The following is a 19370-nucleotide window of genomic DNA, read 5'->3' as shown; positions in this document are numbered from 1 at the left end:
CAGGACTTTGGATTTGTATTTCACAATTAGCTCTCCACAATTAGCTATGACCACTGCTGTTCAGGGCTTATTGCTCACCCGGCTTCAGGTGATAGCGTTCAAGCCACCTCTTGGCTTCCCACCTCTCCAAATCCACCCCCATCTCCCTCCCACTAAGTTACCCTCCCTAACCTCCAAACTGCAATAAGTTCACTTTGGAGAGGTAAGAGAGGGGATAATTCTCCTTAGTGCCAGGCTCTGTGCCAGCAGCGTTGCATGCAGTCACATTTGGTTTCATAACAGCCCTGTTTTACAGATGTGAACATTGAGGCTTAGAAAAATTAAATCATTCGCTCAAACTCACGCAGCTGGGCGGCAGGAAAAATAGAATCTGAATTCCACTCTTTCTGACTTCAATAACCAAGTTTTTTTTTTCCCCTGCTGTCATATGGTGTCCCCTTGATTTATCATTTTTTTTAAAAAAGGAAATCATATCACTCTCAGGCTTAAAATCCCTTTAAGTCTTCCTATCACATGGCAGCAGATGTCCCTCAAAATGTGACTCCTTTTTGTCTAACGTTATTACCCCCACTTTCCTATTTGCCATCCTCTTACCTACACAGCAATCCTGCAGTTTCCAGAGCCTTCTGCCCTTCAGACCCAAACATCACCTATATGAAGTTAGTTTGTTCCCTAGAATTAACATATATCTCATGTGTGTTGGTCTTATGCCATCTACATATCTATGTTTTTGTATGTAGTGCACTTCATTAAAGTTGCTTTTGTACCTCTATAGTCCTTACTAGAGTGTTAGCTCCTTGAGTAAAGGACCCAAACCTTAGTCTTTTTAAAAAAGATTTATTTACTTATGCATACAAGAACTGGGGTCTAGGCCAGAGGAGTGGGGGTGAGACAGAATGGGGCGCAGAACAGGATTTACTGAAATACACTGCTGAGGGGAGTGGCAGCCATGTGGGTCAGCTCCCTGGCCAGGGATCAAACTCCTGCTGCAGTGGCTGCTGATAGCTTGATAGTGCTGTGTCTTTAACCCCTGCGCTACTAGGGAGGCCCCTTAGTCTTGCTTTTATTCTTAGCTTCAAGCCAACTCTGGCCTATAATAGGCACTTTGTAAGTGTTGGTTGAATGAAAAAATGAATGAGTCCTTTGTTTCCGATCCTTCCCTCATCTTCCTTCCTTAAATTTAGGGAGACTGAGCAAGGGGCTTACAAGAGGATTTTCTTGCACTGCTGACTCCTCTTACCTGTTACACACTTTTGTTCAGCTTGTCCAAGGATGGTCCTTCCCCAGCTCAGTGTGGCCCTACTCCCCAGCATCCATGGCACACCACCAGGGGGCAGGGTGTGACTAGCCTTGCCCAGGTCTGCATTTTCTCCTCAGGGCCCTCTGGGTCACCCTGTGGATGTCTCCACCCCACCCCCACTGTGGTGTGCAGCCCAGACCACCTTTCGGAGTCCTGGTGCTCATTGCCCCAGCCCTGAGTGTTGGCTGCTGGTGACTCACAGCTGACTACTTCCCTGATATCTACCTGTGGCTGAAGGCAGTGTCCTGCTACATGCAACACCTACTTTCTGAGTTAACACATATCCAGTGATACAGGTTGATGCAAGAGCACAAAGGCCTGACCCTTTGCCTCAGTTTGGGACAACTCTGAAGCTGCTTCCCAGCTCCAGACCGTCTATGGGATCTGCCAAAGCCTCTTTCGTAACTGCAATGCATCTCCACTTTTCCCTTTGCCCAGTTCTGCTACTCTCACTCCTTTTGAAAGTACTCTCCAGGGACTCCCGATGGTGCAAGGGGTTAAGCACAGCACTGTGAGGCAATCCTGCAGCCTCTGCAGTGCGAGTTTGATCCCCAGCCAGGGAGCTACTCACATGGTGCAGCAGACCTCTCTTGTCTCGCCCACTGCTCCCCTCAGCAGTGTATTACAGTCAATCTGCCCGCTCTGTTCCCCACTCTCTCTCTGGTAAATCCTCTCACCCCTGCCCCTGTACCTCTGGCCTGTACCCCAGTTCTTGTATGCATAAATAAATAAATCTTAAAAAAAAAAGTACTCCCCAGTTAACCACCTGTGTACAAGTTGCCATCTCAGAGTTTGTCTCCAGCTTAAGATACTCCCCAAAGTCGACTTGGATACCGTATTCACCTTGATTCCATTTTTGCCCTGCTCCACCTTAGATTCAGAGTTCTTTTCAAACACTATCTGACCACGTCATGTTCCTGCTAAAAGATCCTTTAGCAGCCTATTGTTGCTCTTAGAATAAAGCCTATATCCTAAACTTGGCCTACAATACTCTGCACAAACTGGTCTCAGCCGACTGCACCCCTCAGCAAATCCCTTTGCGTCTCCCACCCAGCCACACCATTCTTCCCGCTTCCTTGGCTCCTACTCTCCGGCCACCTTGGTCTTTTTCCAATTTTGTGAACATGTCTAGCTCTGTCCCGCCCAGAGCCTCTGCACATGCTGTTCCTGCCCTAGGAATCTCTGTCCTCTCCACATCCAGGTGTGGGCGCTTCTTTCTCCCCTGGCCAGACTCAGCTCTGCAGGCTTCTTTGGACCTGCTGACCTGCAGCGCGGTCCTCGCCAGTGCCGGCTTGAAGACCTAATCAGGTCTTCATGAAATCAACTCTCATAGCACCTGCCCTTCTCCGTCTTAGCACTCACCTCATTCCAGAGGTTTGTTTTTATGTAGGCCCCTTCCAGCACATGTAGGGCCGGGGGCAAGAGTACAAATAGATTTACAAGCCTGGTGTTTAAATATTTGAAATGTAACAACTCAAGCTAACAAATTGTTAAATAAAATATGTTCTACTTTTCAACTTTGACAAATGCAGACATAATGGCCTGAAATTTGGTTCAAATTAGATTTTATTGGGAATCCTCAGGACCCCACTGCAGAATGTGATGGTGTGGGGGAGGCAACTTCAGCCGTTGATCCTTGGTCCTCCTCTTTTCCCACCCCTGTTTCATCCATCTGTAAGCTCCCTGAAGGCAGCATGGGTGTCAGTTTGATCTACTGAAGTGGCCCTGATGCCTAGCACAGTGCCTGGGGCAGAGAAGGTGTCAAATAAATGTACAAGACAGACCAGGGGGAATTTGGGGTTTGGATCCACTACTGAAACTCTAGATACCAAAAGCCAGAACAAGGAATGAGAATGACTCTTTACAGGATTCCAGAAATGGGGATGCAGGAGAAGAGGTTGAGACAGAATACTGACTGTCTCATCTCCTTCCTTCTGGTTTTCTACCCCACTCCTCTAGGCCCTGGCCTGCCCGGCTTTCTTTCCCCTGGGCCCAGCATCTCTCTGTTCACACCTATCTGCTTGTCGACAGACCATCGATCTTCCCCTGTGACCTGGCCACCTATCTGTCTGGCCCTCTGTATTTGCTTCTAGTTGAGCTTGCTCTCTTCTGTCCCTTTCTTCTACACTTGTGCTCTTCTAGTCCTTTGCTCCTATCACCTTTCTTGTTACCCCTTAATCCCTCCTTGGTTCACTCTCCTGCGACCCTTTGACTGTCTTTCCCATAAGCCTACATTCCTCTGTGTCTTTGAAATCAAATGTAGGAGGGGCACTGGCTTGTTGTGCTCTAGTCCAGCTCCATAGCTACTGCCTCCTTGGTGAGGTCCTGCCTTTCCTTCTCTGTTCTGTCATTCCTAGAGTCCGCCTCACTTCCTCTTCTTCACCCCTCTTTCCCAGTTCCCAGACTCATGTCCCTGAGTCAGTCAGTCTCAGTGTGCATTTCCCTCTCCCAAGAGGATCCATTCACCACCTCCTGGGTCTCCGTGGGCTCTAGCTGTCTCTCTTCTCTGTGCCCTGGTCCATTCCTCGGGCCAATCCTCACCCCCCAGACCCTTTGCTCTGGTCAGTGCTGCCTGGTCTGAGCCCTGAGCAACTCAACTTCCCTGAGCTTGTTTAGTCTGACGCCTTTAGATCATTAGCAGCTTAGTGCTCTCACCTCTCCTTTGAGCCTCCCAGTAAACAAGAAGATCATCGCAGACCTGACATCTGCTGGGGAGCCAGTGTCTGGCTGCCAGAAGGGGCATGAAAAGGGGCTGCAGTCAACACTCCCTACCATTCTTCAGCAAGGGAAATTCTGGGGTCTTTTTTCTGGGTGTTTTACCTTACAGTCATATTCCGCGGGCATGTGTGCAAGTCCCCTGTCTCCATGATTCCTGTTCCCATTTTTTGGCCATGATCCCATGTCCTGGGCTTTTTGGGTCTTCTGCAAAAACAGCACAGGCAGGGCATCCCTGGTGGTGCAGGCGATTGAGTGCCGCCCTGTGACACTGTCTGCAGCCCCTGCAGTGCGGGTTCAATCCCGGCTGGCCAGCGAGAATCCCACATGGCACTGCAGACCTCTCCTGTCTCGCCCACTGCTCGTCTCAGCAGTGTATTTCGTCAGTCTGCCTGTTCTGCTCCCCGCTCTGTCTCTGGTGAATCCTCTCACCCTCCCGCGCATCTGGCCTGTACCCTGGTTCTTGTATAAATAAAATAAATCTTAAAAAAACAAACAAACAGCACAGGCAGTCATGTTGAGAAGCTTTCCACTTGAACAATGACAATGGCCTTTACAAAGTAGAGGCCAGGTGCGGAGAGAGAGAGATGACCTCTGCCTCGGCCTGCTTACATGTGCACAAGGAAAATGCAGGAGAGACCACATACACACACACACAGACACACACACACATCCTGAAGGAAGCTGAGTTGACTGTAGGTATTCTGGAGACTAATGATTCTCAAAATTTAGTGTTCATCAAAATTTCCTAGAGGGCTCATTCAAACAGATTTTTGTGGCCTACCCCCAGAGTTTCTGTTTCAGTAGATTTGAAGTGAGGCCAGATGATTTGCATTTCTAACATGTCCCCAGGTGGTGCTGCTGGTCTGGGGACCACATCTTGTCTTAGGTCATCTGAATTTACCAGCTTTTCACCCAGCACCTCAGGTTGGGACCAGGTTAATTTTTATATGTTGATCCTTGGGGCTGATGGACACCCAGGTCTCTCTCCAGGATGGGAAAAGGCAATGTTATCCCACGGGAGGGTTTGGGTGTCCTCAGTAGGTAGGGAATGGCCTTTAACTCTTAGGGTTCTATTCTAGTACAGACCCTATTAAACAGATTCAGACTGGTTTAAACATCTCCTTGCCTAATTCCTAGTATCCCCAGTCCAACTTCTCCCGGGGATGATAGCTCTAAGAGGTGTTAGGGGATTAGGCTGAAAATGTAGGTCACGGCCCAGCCATCTGGGAGGCAGGATGAGTGGGAAAGGCAGAGAAAGGGACAGAGACCCACATGAGGAAAAGGTGAGAGGAAGCAGAGGGCATGTGAGGCAGTTATACAGTGTCTTAGAAGGATTGCAGTGATTAGATTTCAGTGTCCTGATGTGACCGGAAGGAAATAGTAGAATTCCCCACTCTCCCTTCCCCCAAGCTGGGTTGGATCAGCCAGGGTGGGCGAGGCTGAAGTTGGATGGCCAAGTCTTGTTGATTCATGATTCATGGTAGGGAGGGCTGCTTATCTTTCTGATGTGACAGCTGTGAGGGGCATGAAGCCGGTCATGGCGGGGGTGGCAGAAATGTGAGGATTCCTGGGCCTCCCTGGTGGCGCAAGGGGTTAAGACACAAGCATTATGAAGCTATCTGCAGCCACTGCAGCACAAGTTGGATCCCCGGCCAGGGAGGTGACCCACATGGCGCAGCAGACCTCTCCTGTCTCGCCAGCCGCTCCTCAGCAGTGTATTTCAGTAAAATCTGCTGTTCTGCTCCCCACTCTGTCTCTGGTAAATCCTCTCACCCCCACATCTCTGGCCTCTACCCCAGTTCTTGTATGCATAAATAAATAAATCTTAAAAAAGAAAAGGAAATGTGAGGATTCCTAAACACAGGTCACAAACCCAACAGGCCAAGTGAAGTGGGTTCAGGAGAACTTGTGAATACTGACTGGGGCTGCAGGGGCTTAGAGGGTGAGGGTGCTGGGAGTCACCTCTCTGGGAGCCATCTCTTCCAGTCTCAGGCTTTCAGGCACCGAGGGCTGAGGGTGTGTTCACATGAAGCGGGGCTCAGGGCCCATGTGGCTCTCTGTACTGTGGATCTGAGCATGTGCGAGCTTTGTTGGGAAAGAGGCCTTCTTCCATTTCTTGAGAAAAGTCACACTTATCCTCTCCTCTCTTCTTCCCTGCCCCCACCCTCAGGCCAATGAGATATGCAAATGATTCACTTATCTCATTGGCCAGGGGCCTGAAGACCAGGATGACCTCAGAGTGTTGGCCCTTTAAGAACACCCCTGTGGGCTCTGGACCCATAGTCACTCCCCTTGTATGGAGGCACCAGGTCCTGCTTGATGGGGCCTCCAGCCTCTGGGGAAGCGGTGTCAGCCTGGCTCTGACACTAACCACATCATCCCTACCATTCCTGAAGTAAGTATGTTCTGGACCTGCCTGGTGCCAGGCCTCTCACCTAAGCCTCCTCCTCTGACATCTGCTGCCTGCTCTGTCTCGTTTGTTTTCAGGGATTCTCACACTTTCGTTCCCTGTCCCACTCCCATTCTGACTGGCCAGATGGCTCTCACTGCTATCATGTCGGGAAGATAAACAACCCTTCTCGCTCAGCTCTTCCTCCAGTTCTTTGGACACCTCTGTCAGCGTCTTGTCTTGCTGTCTCCTCGCTACCGGGGGTCAGTTCCTTCAACCTGCATCTTTGTTCCTATGCCCTCTGTCTTCTCCAAGGCAAGGGGCTCTGTGGATAAGGGCAACAATCCTGGGATGGGAAGAGAGAGCGAGGCCTTGTCCTTCCTCCTCTGGTCCTGGGTAGAGTTTTGGGTCTGAGATAAGGCTGGAAAGAGGGCTACCCTGGCTCCAACAGGATGGAATCAAACTCTCAGCCTTGGGGAGGAGTGCTCCCTGCCTTTCCTCTTCTGGGGTTGGGTGTGGGGCTGTTGGAACTGGGAACTGGGCTGGGACTGGGGACTTCCAGGCCAGGAAGGATCTTTGAAGTCCTCTAGCCAGAGATTGCTCAGGCGGGAACATGCTCCATGGCTGAAAACAAGGGAGAGAACTCCTTGGTGGCATAGTTTGGGACACTTGGTGTCACAGTTGACCATGGTTTACAGAAGGGCTTCTCAGATTAATATGTGACTGTGCTTTGTGAAGCTGCAGTAGGCAGGCATGGGAGGTATTTCTCAAAATTATCTGAGCACAGACCTCTTCCTGGGCACTTGACAGTGTTTCACAGAACATATTTTGGGAAATGGTGTTTAATTGCCTTCACTGAACAGAATGGGAAACCCACAGTTAGAAAGAGGAAGGTGATCTGCTCAAGTTTACACGATGTAGCAGGTTCTGAGTAGGAGGAAAACCAGTCTTGATTGTTCCATTGAACAGATTGGCCTTGGGAAAGGATGGTCACCATTCAGTTCTGATCTTTCCAGAACCGATTCTAGGAACTTTCTATTTGTCCTTGGAAAGGCTCTTGCTGTTATAAAAGAGATTCATTGATTTAGAACTGAGGGTCTTCTCTTTGCAAAGCATTGGCCTAGGTGCTAAGAGAGAAAGAGAGGTATAATAGCACCTTATCCTTACGTTAAAATTCACAACACTTGTGCTTTTCCACTGTCCTACTATACACAGTCATTCTGTCATGGTTAATTAAGCAAATTGTTTTAATTGCTTGGAATTGGAATAATGCCTCTTGAGATGACAGTGTCTCTCAGTAGGTCCCAGCACTAGAGCTGGGAACCCTGCCATATTCCTCTTGTTCTTCAAAGATCTCAGAGGCACCTGAGGGGCCAGAGGCTGTGCTATTCTCTACCTCAATCAGGTCTTTATATAGACCTGCATGTCCCTAGACAGGAGACCCTGCCACCTGAAAATGCCCCTAGCCCACAGGTGACGGTGGGGAATCAGGGCCACGCCATCACCCTGACTTTCCAGAATTGGCTCCAGGACACTTGGGTTTTAGGGGAAGTAGAGTTGGGTGAAGGAGGCAGGTAGACCACCTCTAGGTGCTCCAGACCTCTCCTCTGTTTTGCAGGTGCTCCCCCCCACCCATCCAGCCTCAGAATGACACTACCTCCCAGTCCCCTGGCCATGGAATATGTCAATGACTTTGACTTGATGAAGTTTGAGGTAAAACGGGAACCCTCTGAAGGGCGATCTGTCCCCCCCACAGCCTCACTGGGCTCCACACCCTACAGCTCAGTGCCTCCTTCACCCACCTTCAGTGACCCAGGCCTGGTGGGGGCCACCGAGGGCCCCCGACCAGGCCTGGAGGAGCTGTACTGGCTAGCCACCCTGCAGCAGCATCTGGGGACTGGGGACGCCCTGGGGCTGAGTCCTGAGGAAGTTGTGGAGATGCTGCAGGGTCAGGGCCCAGTACCTGGCCAGGGGGCCCACAGCTACTACCCAGGGAACCCAGAGGAGACAGGAGCCCAGCATACCCAGGTAAGAAATCACCCAGACATTTTGAAGGGAGGCAGGATGAGGGAGGACAGCGGGAGAGAGGAAGGAGAGGTCCCGGGGAGGGTTAGGGAGTGCAGGAGAAGGGAAGAAGGGGCCCTGAAAGAAACTAGAGGGAAAAACACATTATTCCCCTCTCCCTTTTTGCTAAATGGAGAAATATGAGTGGGCTGAACCAGGAGGAAGGAGATAATGAGGTTAGAAGAGGACCGCAAGGGGAGAGGTTGGGAATTCAAGGGCACCGGGGAGCAGGGCTATTACCGGGAGGTAAACAGATACTCCGCGAGTGGAAACCAAGGAAGGGGCTGTGCGCCCAAAGGAGTTACGGGAACCAGAAGGAGGCTCGTTTTTTCAAGACTTCGTGCTTTCCCCGCCCCCCAACCTTCTCAGGAAGGATTTCGACTCATCCTATTAATTATAGACACAGATGGGGGTGTTGCGGGCATTAGCTGTAATCCAAAGCCTTTGAGGGTCACAGGCTTGCGGCCTTCAGGACAGGGGCGCGGGGGGGGGGGCTAGATCCAGCGCCCCGCCACTTGGGGGGCCCTGGGAATGACCGCGGGCTGGATTTTGTGGGAGGGCGAGCATCCGGCTAAGCCGGCAGCCGGGGGCGGAGCCGTCCCGGGGCGGGGCCCCCCTGGCGCCGCCCCCTGCTCGCCCCCGAGGCGCCCGGCGCTGACCCGGCCTCTGCCCGCTCGCTCTGCAGCCGGCGGAGCGGTTTTCCGACGCGGCCCTGGTGTCGATGTCTGTGCGGGAGCTAAACCGGCAGCTGCGCGGCTGCGGCCGTGACGAGGCCCTGCGGCTGAAGCAGAGGCGCCGCACGCTGAAGAACCGCGGCTACGCGCAGGCCTGTCGCTCCAAGAGGCTGCAGCAGCGGCGCGGGCTGGAGGCCGAGCGCGCCCGCCTGGCTGCCCAGCTGGACGCGCTGCGGGCTGAGGTGGCCCGCCTGGCCCGGGAACGCGACCTCTACAAGGAGCGCTGCGACCGGCTGGCTCCGGGCGGCGCCGGGGCCGGGGGCCACGCCCACCTCTTCCTCTGAGCCCTGAGGTGCCGCCAAGTGGTGGAACGGGTGGGCCGGTAGGGGGCGCCACCCAGGAGGCGCCTGTGCTGGTGCGAGCGCCTTCTGGTGCGAGCCTCTCCTTTGTGTGACCACACAGATATCCCCACATTTTCTGGACCCTCAGCGCTCCGAGGTTAGCTGCTGGTCATTTTCGGGGTGCCCTTCCCTCACGGAGGTCATGCGCAGAAACCTTCCACCTCTTGGCCCACCCTACAGGACCAGCACGCAGATCTGCAGGGGCCAGTGCTAGGCACTCTGTGTGTGTGTGTGGGGTGGGGTGGGGTGGGAGTGATGATGGCGGGGTGACAGTGACAGAGCACCCCCCTCCCAGTTTAGTTTTTAATCCACACTTTTCAACCTGTAGTGCATTAAGTGGTAATTGGCAATGAGATTGTATCTCTGTTCTGAACCTTATAACCTCCCCTTTATAGGACTACCGCATTTTCAAGATTTCAATTCCTAATAGCAAGACAGACAAGGAAATCTAAGAGGCTGTCTTCCTATGCAACCCAGTGGCCTCTGGGGCAGAGTAGCAAAGACCCAAGGAACTCTGGGGATGGTTGGTGTGGGCTGGGACAGAGCCCTGGACAGGAGTCTGGAGATCTGGGCACTAGTCCCAGCTCTGCACAGGATACCTTTGTCACCTTGAACAAGTCACTTGCTCCCTGGCTCTCAGTTATCTAATCCTCATGTGGATTGGAGGACTTCTGGCACCTTTCCAGGTCTTGCATCTCCTTAGGGCGGGAGCCCTAGTGGTCTCCCCAAGAAGCCCCAAAGACAGCCTCACCAAAGGGACTTCCTGTTGGGCTTCAGTTTCCTGACTGCAGCCTCGGCAGTGGGTGAGTCTGCATACTGGTCCTCTGCAGCTCCCTCCAGACAGCCTCGGCCTCAGACCTGCAACAGTGCCCCTGCTGCCTCCTGTATCTCTGAGGGCAGAGGCGAGACTTTCCCCAGGAGGCCAAGGAGCTGAGAGAATACTGCTTTTGTGAATTAAATTTGAAGTCCAGTGGAACTCTGTTATTAGAAATTTTCTTGTATTCTTTGTCTTTGCTCAAGGTGTTTGTGTGTGAGTGTGTGTGTGTGTGAGGGGCGGGGCGGGCTGGGAAGCCCCCACCTGGGCTGAGTGGTGCATCTCAGTTCTGGAGGCCTAATGAAAATAGGTGGAGAGGCAAGGATTGGGCCAGATGGAGCCTCCCTCTCCCATCATCATTGCATAGAAGCCAGGACCAGCCAGGTCACTCTATGGCTATCCTGAGGTCTCACAGTTGCCATGGTAACCAGCCTGCAGAGAGAGTGGGCCAGGGCTCTGGGCAGAGCAGAAGCAGTGAGCTGGGAGTAGCTACCTCACCAGCCACTGCCATAGGTCCTCTAAGGGACAAAATAAATGGGGAGAAACAGTCAGGTGTGGGGGAAGAGGCTCCCATATGTCTCTCTTCCTTTCTGCCCCCTCTATCCGCCCCCTCCCCAGCTGTCTCTTTCCTTCACAGTTCTTGTTCCCTCCTCCCCCTCCTTTAGCCCAGCTCGTCCCTCCTCCACTCAGAAGTCTGCCATGGGAGTCCTCTCCATCTTCCCCAGCATTTATTTCTCTTCTCCATTTCCTTTCTCACACTGGCCACTGGTTACCTTCTCTGGCTCTTCTCTCTGAGTGGCTTACTGCATCTAAACCCTCTCCCTCCTTCCCTTTCATATGCATTTTTGGATGGAGAGGCTCGGCAGGGAGGGTCCTCTTCCCTTTGTCTGGATATCACTTGTGTTCTTGCCTGCCCTCTGGAGCTACAATCCACACCCACCGCTGCTCTTGCACACCTTCCTTAACCGGCTGAGGCTCTGCCAAACACTGGCGGGTGCCCATCCTTAGGTCATATAGAAATATACCTGGGTCTCAAGATGAGGGTCACACAGATATGCCTCAAACAGAAGTTTGGGTAAGAAGTTTGGACACTTTAGTCAAATGGGTCTGGGCTCAAGTTCCAGCTTGACCTTGACCATGGGTAAGCGTAAATTAAGCCTCACTTGTTTGGTCAGAAAAATGGGGAAAATAATGGTACTACTTAGTGGGCATGAGTGTATTTAGAGCACTTAGCACTAGCTTCATACACCCTAAACAATAATGCTTGATGATGTGAATGTTATTATGAGTACCCAGCTGGACTTCCTGAGCCCCGAGGGCCACACTCATGGAGAGTCAGGTATGTGCAGGGCATGACCACACACATTCACACACCCAGGAGAACCAGGCTGCCCAGACCTTCGGTCTCCCCAATGCCCCTTCTCAACCCGCCCCACAGCTGTGTGGAGGTTGGGGTTCTGCCCCTGGGGGACTCAACTGGGCTTCTCTGGAGACAGCTGTAAGAGGGTATCAGCCTGCCTCCTTGACAGCTCCTAATTACCCCCTCCCACTTCCCATAATTAATCCCCATGGTGCCTGGGCCTCCTGGGGCTTGGGGTGATGGTAGGGACTCTCAGATCCCCCTGGCACATAGTTGGGGTGAAACTGTAGAGATATCAAGCTGCCCGGGGAGCTCTGGCTCAGAGGTGCTGGACTCATTTCTTAATGATATGTGTGGGAGTGGGTACTGTGTGCTGTCCGGTGGGCATTTGGGGTTTGATGAGTAGAGGCTAAGGTGCTAGGAGTGGTTTACTTTATTAACAGCCAGGAGGTCAGGATCACTGAAGAAAGTCACTGAGGGGCTACAAGGCTGAAGGGCATGGGGCCTGGAGAGATGGGGCAGGGCTCATCACTCACTTCCAGGACCCAGGGGGCACAGCCAGACCAATGGGAAGAGGCACTGTTCACTTGGGTCACAAGGGTCAGGACAGGCACCTGGGAGAGGATGGGATGGTCATGAGCATCCTTCTCTAGATCTCACCTAGCCAAGATGGGCTTCAAAGAGCCCCACCTTGTACCCCCTAGTTTCCACCCCTTTGGGTCCCCAGGACTCACTGAGGCTGAGGGAGTGTCAGTCCGGTAGGTGGCAGTCATGGGCTAGGGCTGGGGGTCGTGGTCGGAGTGCTGGGCCTGGGAGCTCCGGGGCTGATGCCCTGGCTGGCATAGTACTCCACCACCTGCCGGGGTACCTCCGCCAGAACGCACTTAGCTAGCGCAGAGGGTGCGGCCTGGGGTGGGGCAGCAGGCACGGGGTTAGTGGATGGAGGGGGGCATGGGGTCAGGTGAGAGCATCAGGGCTTTGGAGTGGCCTGTCCCAAAAGACTCTGACCCAGACTCCAGAGTCTTTTGCTGGACTGCAACCAGGTGGGAGAGGCAAGATTTGGGGGTACAAGTAGCCAAGGAGTCTTTCCCCCAGGAGGGGGCGCTGGCACTTACATCCTTGAAGTCCCGGAATGGCACAAACTGGACGATGTCACGGGCTGCAGGCACCCCTTTGGGGCAGCGTAAGGGCCCATCGTCGCCATCCAGCAGCCGCATGTCGGAGAAGTCAGCGTTGCCCACGCCCACGATGATGATGGACATGGGCAGCCGCGAGGCCCGCACAATGGCAGCGCGGGTCTCTGCCATGTCACTCACCACGCCATCCGTGAGCACCAGCAGCACGGAGTACTTCTGAGGGCAGGCAAAGGGGGGATGGGTAGGCTCTGTGTGCAAGGACATTGGCATCTGCCCCAAATCTGGGCCCTGGCCCCACCCAAAGGCACATGGGGAGCTCGTGACTGCTGCTTGTCTCCTCACCGTGGCTTGGCCTGTGCTCTGCTCCCTCTGGGCTGGCCCAGCCACACGGTTGATGATCGGAGCCACGTTGGTGGGGCCATAGAGCTGGATTTGGGGCAGGCAACGGCGGTAGGAGGCGATGACTCCAGAGATCTCTGCGGGCAAAGAGAAGAGGCTGACAGAGATTAGTAGGGAGCCCTTCCTGACACCCCTTAAAGCAAGGATGTGCTTCCCTATCTCAGGACTGCCCTGCCCGCCATGTTCTTTACCTAGTAGAAAGACAGTTAGATGGCCAGCCTCTGGGGGGCTGGGGTGGGCAGGTGCTGGGCATCTCACCAAATGAACACAGGTGCTGATGGATGACCGGCAGGGAACGGGGCCCATGGGTATGGAATCTATGTTGTTGCACGGGATGCACAGTGTGTGCTTCAAGCTGAGGTGGGCAGGGGGACTGTCCCTCTTACCTTCACATTCAGGATTTTCCGGGTCAAAGTTGATAGCAAAGTCATGGGACACCTGTGAGAGTATTCGGGAGCGGCAGGGGTGTCTTCGCATCCCATGACACCCTCACACCATCTCTTCCCTTCCTCTCGCAACCAGCAGCCTACCTCAAAGTTGGGGGGGATTCGAGCCCCAAAACCAAAAGCTGGAAACCGCTTGTCGCTGGGGAGAAGAAAAGACTGTGGGGGCCCATCGGCCAAGGCCTCCCTGCCTGTCCCTCCAGCCACCCAGTCTCACCTCTTCCTACCTGTCATAGTCCTGGCAGATGCCTCCCACTGTCCGCAGGGCCTGCAGGTAGTGGTTGGGTTGGCGGGGGCTGAGGCAGTGCAGGGACTGGCTGCTCCTGGGGTCCCCGTTGGAGGCAGTGAAATCAATGGCTACCTGGGAGGGGTGGGGAAAGGGTCACGCTGCATCGTGAGGGCCAACAGAGAGGCTAGGCTGGAGCTCCAGTCAGCAGGAAGGGCGATGAAATTGGCAGGCTCTCAGGTGGCGTCATCAGGGGGTGAGTTCATGGGTACAGGCTGACCGCACTAAGGCATCATGAGACGCCCTAGTTGGGGCAGTAGGGATCTGGACTCCTCTCCTGTCCCTGGGTCTTTACCGTGAAGCTGATCTGGCAGCCACCCATGATGTAGTCCAGGAAGGTGTGCACCTTCTCCACCTGTGGGAGGCGGGGAGGTAAGGTACAGGGATGGTCCCTTGAGGAGGAAGTTAGGTGGGCTTTTTGAGGGGAAATGGAGGGCCTAGAGTTTTGGGGGTTAGGGAAAAACTCTCAGATCCCACAAACAGAGAAGCTGATCTTTGAAACAAGGGAAAGTTAAATCCATGGTTGTAGTGGTGGGACCTGGGGGCGGGGGTGGCGTGAGGCAGGCTCTGGGATTTACCGAACACTGGGCCAGCACCACACTCCCTGAGCTCTTGTAATTCTTCTTCTTGTCCCGGTACTTGGGGTTGATACAGTCCCACTGCATCTAGACCCCACAAACCCCACAAGCCCAGGGTCACAATCCCATTATGTGACCTCTCCTTCCCCTTCCAGCAGACCCAGAGCAGACCCAGAGCTCTGTCCTGTCCTCCCTCTCCACCTCAGACCAATAGGGTGGTTCTCAGGATCCTCCCAGGCTCCTGGGCAGGATTCTGGGAAGGGGGGGGTTTCCTTGTGGCACCTCCTGCCCAGGGTTTGCTGTTCCTTCCTGCATCTCCTGGAAGGTGCTGGTGAACTCGCCGATGAAGTCATGTTTCCCGCTTGAATCATAGTCGTACACTAGGAACTGGGGAGAGGGAACAGGGTCAGAAGTACTTTGCAGGGTTTCCTGGGGCTGTGAGGGGGACTCAGGGCCAATCAGTCTCCAGGCCTAAACAGGTCTTCAACCTGCATTGAGTGGCCACCTGCTGAATGACTTTCTTTGGCTCAATCTGGCAAGGACTTTGGCTTCTGATAAAAGGCTGTGACTCATTCTTTATGCCACAGCGGGAAGGGCTGTCGCGTGGAGGAACGGGAAGGGGCTTGACACGCTCAGGGGAAGGCTCAGACAGAAGCCAGATGCCCCAGGAGGTGGCCTGGCTTGGTGGGGCTTCACCTTGAGAGGCCGATGGACGTCACAGCTGCACAGGGAGTGCAGGGACAGGCGGAATGGCTCCCAGATGGGGTTCAGGTTGTTCTTCACCACCTTGAAGAGACACCAGAGAGCTGGTCACCCCTCACACCCCCATCAAGGTTTCCTTACTCTGCTCTCCCTCCTTCCATTCTCAAAACTCCTCCATCCCCACCCCTCTACCAACCTCTGTCCTCCAGACCAGCTGGTCACTTTGGTCCCCGTTGGTCTTATAGATCTCCATGAAAGGGTCAGACTTGCTGAACAGATCCTGCGGATACAGGATAGGGCCCATGAGTCTGATGAAGTCTGCAGGCAGGGGTGGCTAGCACCGAGAAGGAAGCGGTGCTCGGGCCCTGGAGACTTGTCCCGAGTGGGAACCTGGGCGCTCGAGCACAAGACATGGTGGCCTGGACTCGGGTTCTAACCTTGTTGTCCAGCTTGTGGGCTCTAAAGGTGAGTCGCACATAGTCATTGGTTCCAGATACCTCCTCGGCCACGATCTGCAAGGGGGACACAAGTGGAAGGACTTCCCCTACAAGCACACAGGGCCACCGGCGCCCTTAGGTGGGGGCAGTCCTGGCATGGTGTCACCATGAATATCCATGCAGGGGCATTGAATGCCCTACCCAAGGGTGAGTGCAGGTGGCCTTGCCTACCGTGATGGTGGACTTGCCCGCAGTCTTCCCGTTCTTCAGCAGCAATGGCTTAGTGACCTTGGTTTGTGACACAATCTGGGGACGGAGGTGAAGGGAGACCCAGCTGTGATGCCCCCACCTGCCTTGACCATGGCACCAGGGACTGGGTAATTAATGTGTCCTCTGAGGGCTCACAGGGCTGCCCTTGGGCTAGGGTTGGACTTAATTTCCACAGCAGTCTGAAGACGTAGGTGCATTATTTAAGTAAAACTTGGTAAGGTTCAGTATTTTGTCCCAGACTGCACAGTCACTGAGTGGCAGAGATGGGGTCCGAGCCCGAAATGAATCAACCTCAGAGCTCAGGCTCTCTCTTATTATGGCTTTCAGAGGCCGAGAAGCTGGTGGGCTTGGGCGTGGGGCTGGGGAACACAGACCTGGCCCAAGGTGCACTCGGTGGAACCAAGGAAGGTATCGTTTCGGGGGCTGGTGGCTCCGTCCTCGGCATCAAACACGTGGAACTGCAGGGGCTGCTTCTCCTCAAAAAAGTACTCAAGGGCCAGCACCCGGGAGAAGACAGGGCTGGAACAGGAGCGCAGCACCTCTGTGCGCTCCACCTGTGGCAGGAAAGTTGTGGGCCCTCTGGGAACCACGACCGCTTCTCCCTGCCCTGGACGGCCCTGGTCATGCCAGCTCTCCTTGGGCTCCCACACCCTTAGTAGTGGCTAGCTCTTCCCTCCCTAGCTTGCACCCTGAGCTCAGAGCGCTGCCAGCCCACTGGACCATCATCCCTCTGGGGCCCTCCGAAGGTCTTCGGGAGCTGTGCCTGGCACCATCTCAGGGCCCTCTGGGACTCGGGCTTCAGAAGCTGTGAAATGGTTTGTGCGTGTGATGATGGCGCACCATCTCCACGGTTACCCACGTAGCCTAGAAGAGGCCCCCTCGGAGTCTTTATATTCCCTGTGAGGTTTGCACTGGTCCCACCCAGCCCCCTCCTTCCCAGGCCAGAAAGTTCGTTAAGGAGGAAAGACCCGAGCCCCCTCTCACCTCCACCCACTGCTCATCAGAGTAGAGCTTGAGCAGCACGCAGGGGTGGGGCTTGGTGAGTGTGTCTCGGTCCAAGAGGCCATGGCAGGACACCCGCAGCTCCACCCGTGAGGCCCCCAGCGTCATGGCCGGGGGCTCAGGCACCCATCCCATCTCAGGGTCGGACATGTCACTGTGGGGACAGAGCAGATGGCGTGGACACTGGGAAGGGAACAGCTGCCCAGGCAGGGGTCTGTCTTCTAGGGCCCCTGGGACCCACCCCCTTGTCACCCTTCCTGAGAAGCTGGGATCTCACCGACCTCTTGCTTCTGTACCCCCCACGGCAGCTTCTTGCTTCTGTACCCCCCACGGCAGCTTCTCCGGAGCTCTGAGGGGGGAAGGCAGAGGGCCCTCTTCTCCCCTCCCCTTCCTGCCAGCTTGATGCTTCTGTGGACCCTGCTCAGCTAGTGTGCCTGGATGGGCCGAAGCAGCCAGGAGGGTGGGGGGAGTGGTTCCTGGCAGACTTGGCTCCTAGGTCATGAATTGATTCATGCTTTCTGCTGTCTCAGCACCTTCTGCTATTTCCCGACTAGCGTTTGAGCCAGCGCAGCACTCAGTCTTGGCACGAGGGAGCTGAACTGGGGCAAGGGGTGGGGGAGAGGGTGGGAGGCCCCTGAAGTCCTAAAAGGACAGCCTCGGGGATGGAGTCCGCAGTGAGCGGTAGGGGGCAGGCTGGAAGGTGACCTGTGGGGCTGTCGCTCTCCACCATCTCCCACTCACCTTCTGGAAAGGGTTGGGTGGTGGGCTTGGGGAGTTAGGTGCCGAGCCCTCTCCCTGCTGACAGCTCCTCCTGGCAGGGGCGCCCACTATCACAACTCTCGCTCCCTTCCCCACCTCCCCTGTTCTCACACTTCTTGGCAGCGCTGGCACTGTCTCTTAGCGACAGGATTTTTGGGGAGCTGAGGCCCCCTCCATGCTGCTCGTGGGATGCACACACATCACCCTCCCCCAGCTGTGGTAGCAAGCCTTGGGCAGCTGCAGGCAGGGGCACGCTGGCCCGAGCTCACGGCTGGTCAGTGCATCTATCTGTGTCTGTCCATGTCTCAGGGTGAAACTGTCTGATCTCTTGTCGCGCTTCCCCCAGTGAGTGTGTATGGGTGTGTCTGAGGTCCCCCGCCCTGTGTGTCTGTCCGCTAGTGGGGTGTCTGTCTCCCGGAGGGTGTGACAGTTTCTGTGTCTCCCTCAGAACTGGTACCCTTCCCTGGCTGGGTAGCCACCACCCACAATGCATGCCTTTCAGCTTAGGTGAGGGAGGGTCTGTGTTGGGGATCTCTGCCTTTCAATCTTGAAAGGCACCCAGTTCTCGAAGGTCCCCTGAGATAGGCAGGGGCATGTGATGGTGAGGGGAGCCGGCAGAACCCAAGCCTTTCCTGGGGGCCGGGGGTGGGGGAAATGTTGTTACGGAGACTGGGCAGGTGGGGCTGCTTAGGCTTGGGCTAGGGAGGCAGGGTGGGCTCACCTGGGTTCTAGGCGGGGGGCTCCTCTTTCCAACACTCAGCCGGGCCCTGACTTCCTTGCTGCTCCAGCCGCTGGCGCCGGCTCGGGCTCCGGCTCTGCTGCTATTTATGGGGCCTGGATGGGGAGGGGTGGGGGGGCCGCAGCACCAGCTCCCCCCGCACAGACTGGTTGGGAGGGAGAAGAGGGGAGGAGCAGGGCCACTGCTGGGAGGGAGCCACAGAACTGGGGGAGGAGGGCGGGCAGGGGGCGGCTGAGAGGCAGGACCCCCACAGACACAGTGACATGCATCTTCCCCTCATGCCACACCCACACCCAGCCTCACAGAAAGGCACACATTGCGGTGGTGCGTGCATGCACACAGCCCCAATGGGAGACGATGGAGACACATGCACCCACGACTCACAGGCTCACACATAGCTTGACACACACAAGCACCAGCACATAAACCCACTGTGACACCGAGACAGTGACAGCTCCACGGATTCACATAGGGAAACAAACCCAGACTCAGCACACTCTCCACATCACACTTGTTAGGGATATTTGCAGTCACATATAGAAAAGAAACATATAAAAAAAACCCCACTGGGTTATACTTGTCACACACTCATATACACTCACTCACACCAACCCAAATACAGCAGCATGGAGATCGTCACATGCTCTTTAAAAATCATCATGCGCCGCGTTGGACCTTGTAGCCTGGAGAATGAAGTCAGTTCCCCAGCCACCTTCTAACAGGGTGTCACGAGGAAATGGACACAATTGCTTTAGGACATGCGGTCCCAGGTCCTGGTCACGCAGCTCCCTGGGGCTGCCTGGTGGGGAGATGTGCCGAAGGACTGAGCCCCAGACTCCATCCTAGTGGCCACATGCATGCCCCACCCCCTAGGCTCATCCCATATGGTCATATCCTCG

General features: G+C 54.8%; 2 protein-coding genes across 2 annotated transcripts; one reads left to right on the top strand and one right to left on the bottom strand.

The window, feature by feature from the left end:
- Window positions 1-8039: 8039 nt before the first annotated feature.
- On the top strand, window positions 8040-9489 carry NRL (neural retina leucine zipper; the record flags this gene model as incomplete). The annotated part of the gene is made up of 2 exons (XM_084239925.1): window positions 8040-8435; window positions 9157-9489. The coding sequence occupies exons 1-2, from the start codon at window positions 8055-8057 to the stop codon at window positions 9487-9489; spliced, it is 714 nt and encodes a 237-aa protein (XP_084096051.1). The 5' UTR covers window positions 8040-8054.
- A 2757-nt stretch (window positions 9490-12246) lies between these two features.
- CPNE6 (copine 6) lies at window positions 12247-17123 on the bottom strand (the record flags this gene model as incomplete). Its single annotated transcript, XM_084239823.1, has 16 exons — window positions 12247-12334; window positions 12455-12627; window positions 12836-13072; window positions 13199-13332; window positions 13642-13693; window positions 13786-13840; window positions 13926-14059; window positions 14280-14339; window positions 14563-14649; window positions 14845-14949; window positions 15259-15348; window positions 15461-15544; window positions 15702-15776; window positions 15933-16007; window positions 16346-16525; window positions 16956-17123. 15 exons carry the CDS (start codon window positions 17121-17123, stop codon window positions 12490-12492), a joined length of 1674 nt encoding a protein of 557 aa, XP_084095949.1. The 3' UTR covers window positions 12247-12334; window positions 12455-12489.
- Window positions 17124-19370: the final 2247 nt, after the last annotated feature.

Source organism: Talpa europaea (genome assembly GCF_964194135.1).
Source record: "Talpa europaea genome assembly, chromosome: 8".
NCBI lineage: Eukaryota > Metazoa > Chordata > Mammalia > Eulipotyphla > Talpidae > Talpa > Talpa europaea.
Note: the sequence above shows the minus strand (reverse complement) of the source record. Positions and strands in the feature narration are given on the sequence as shown.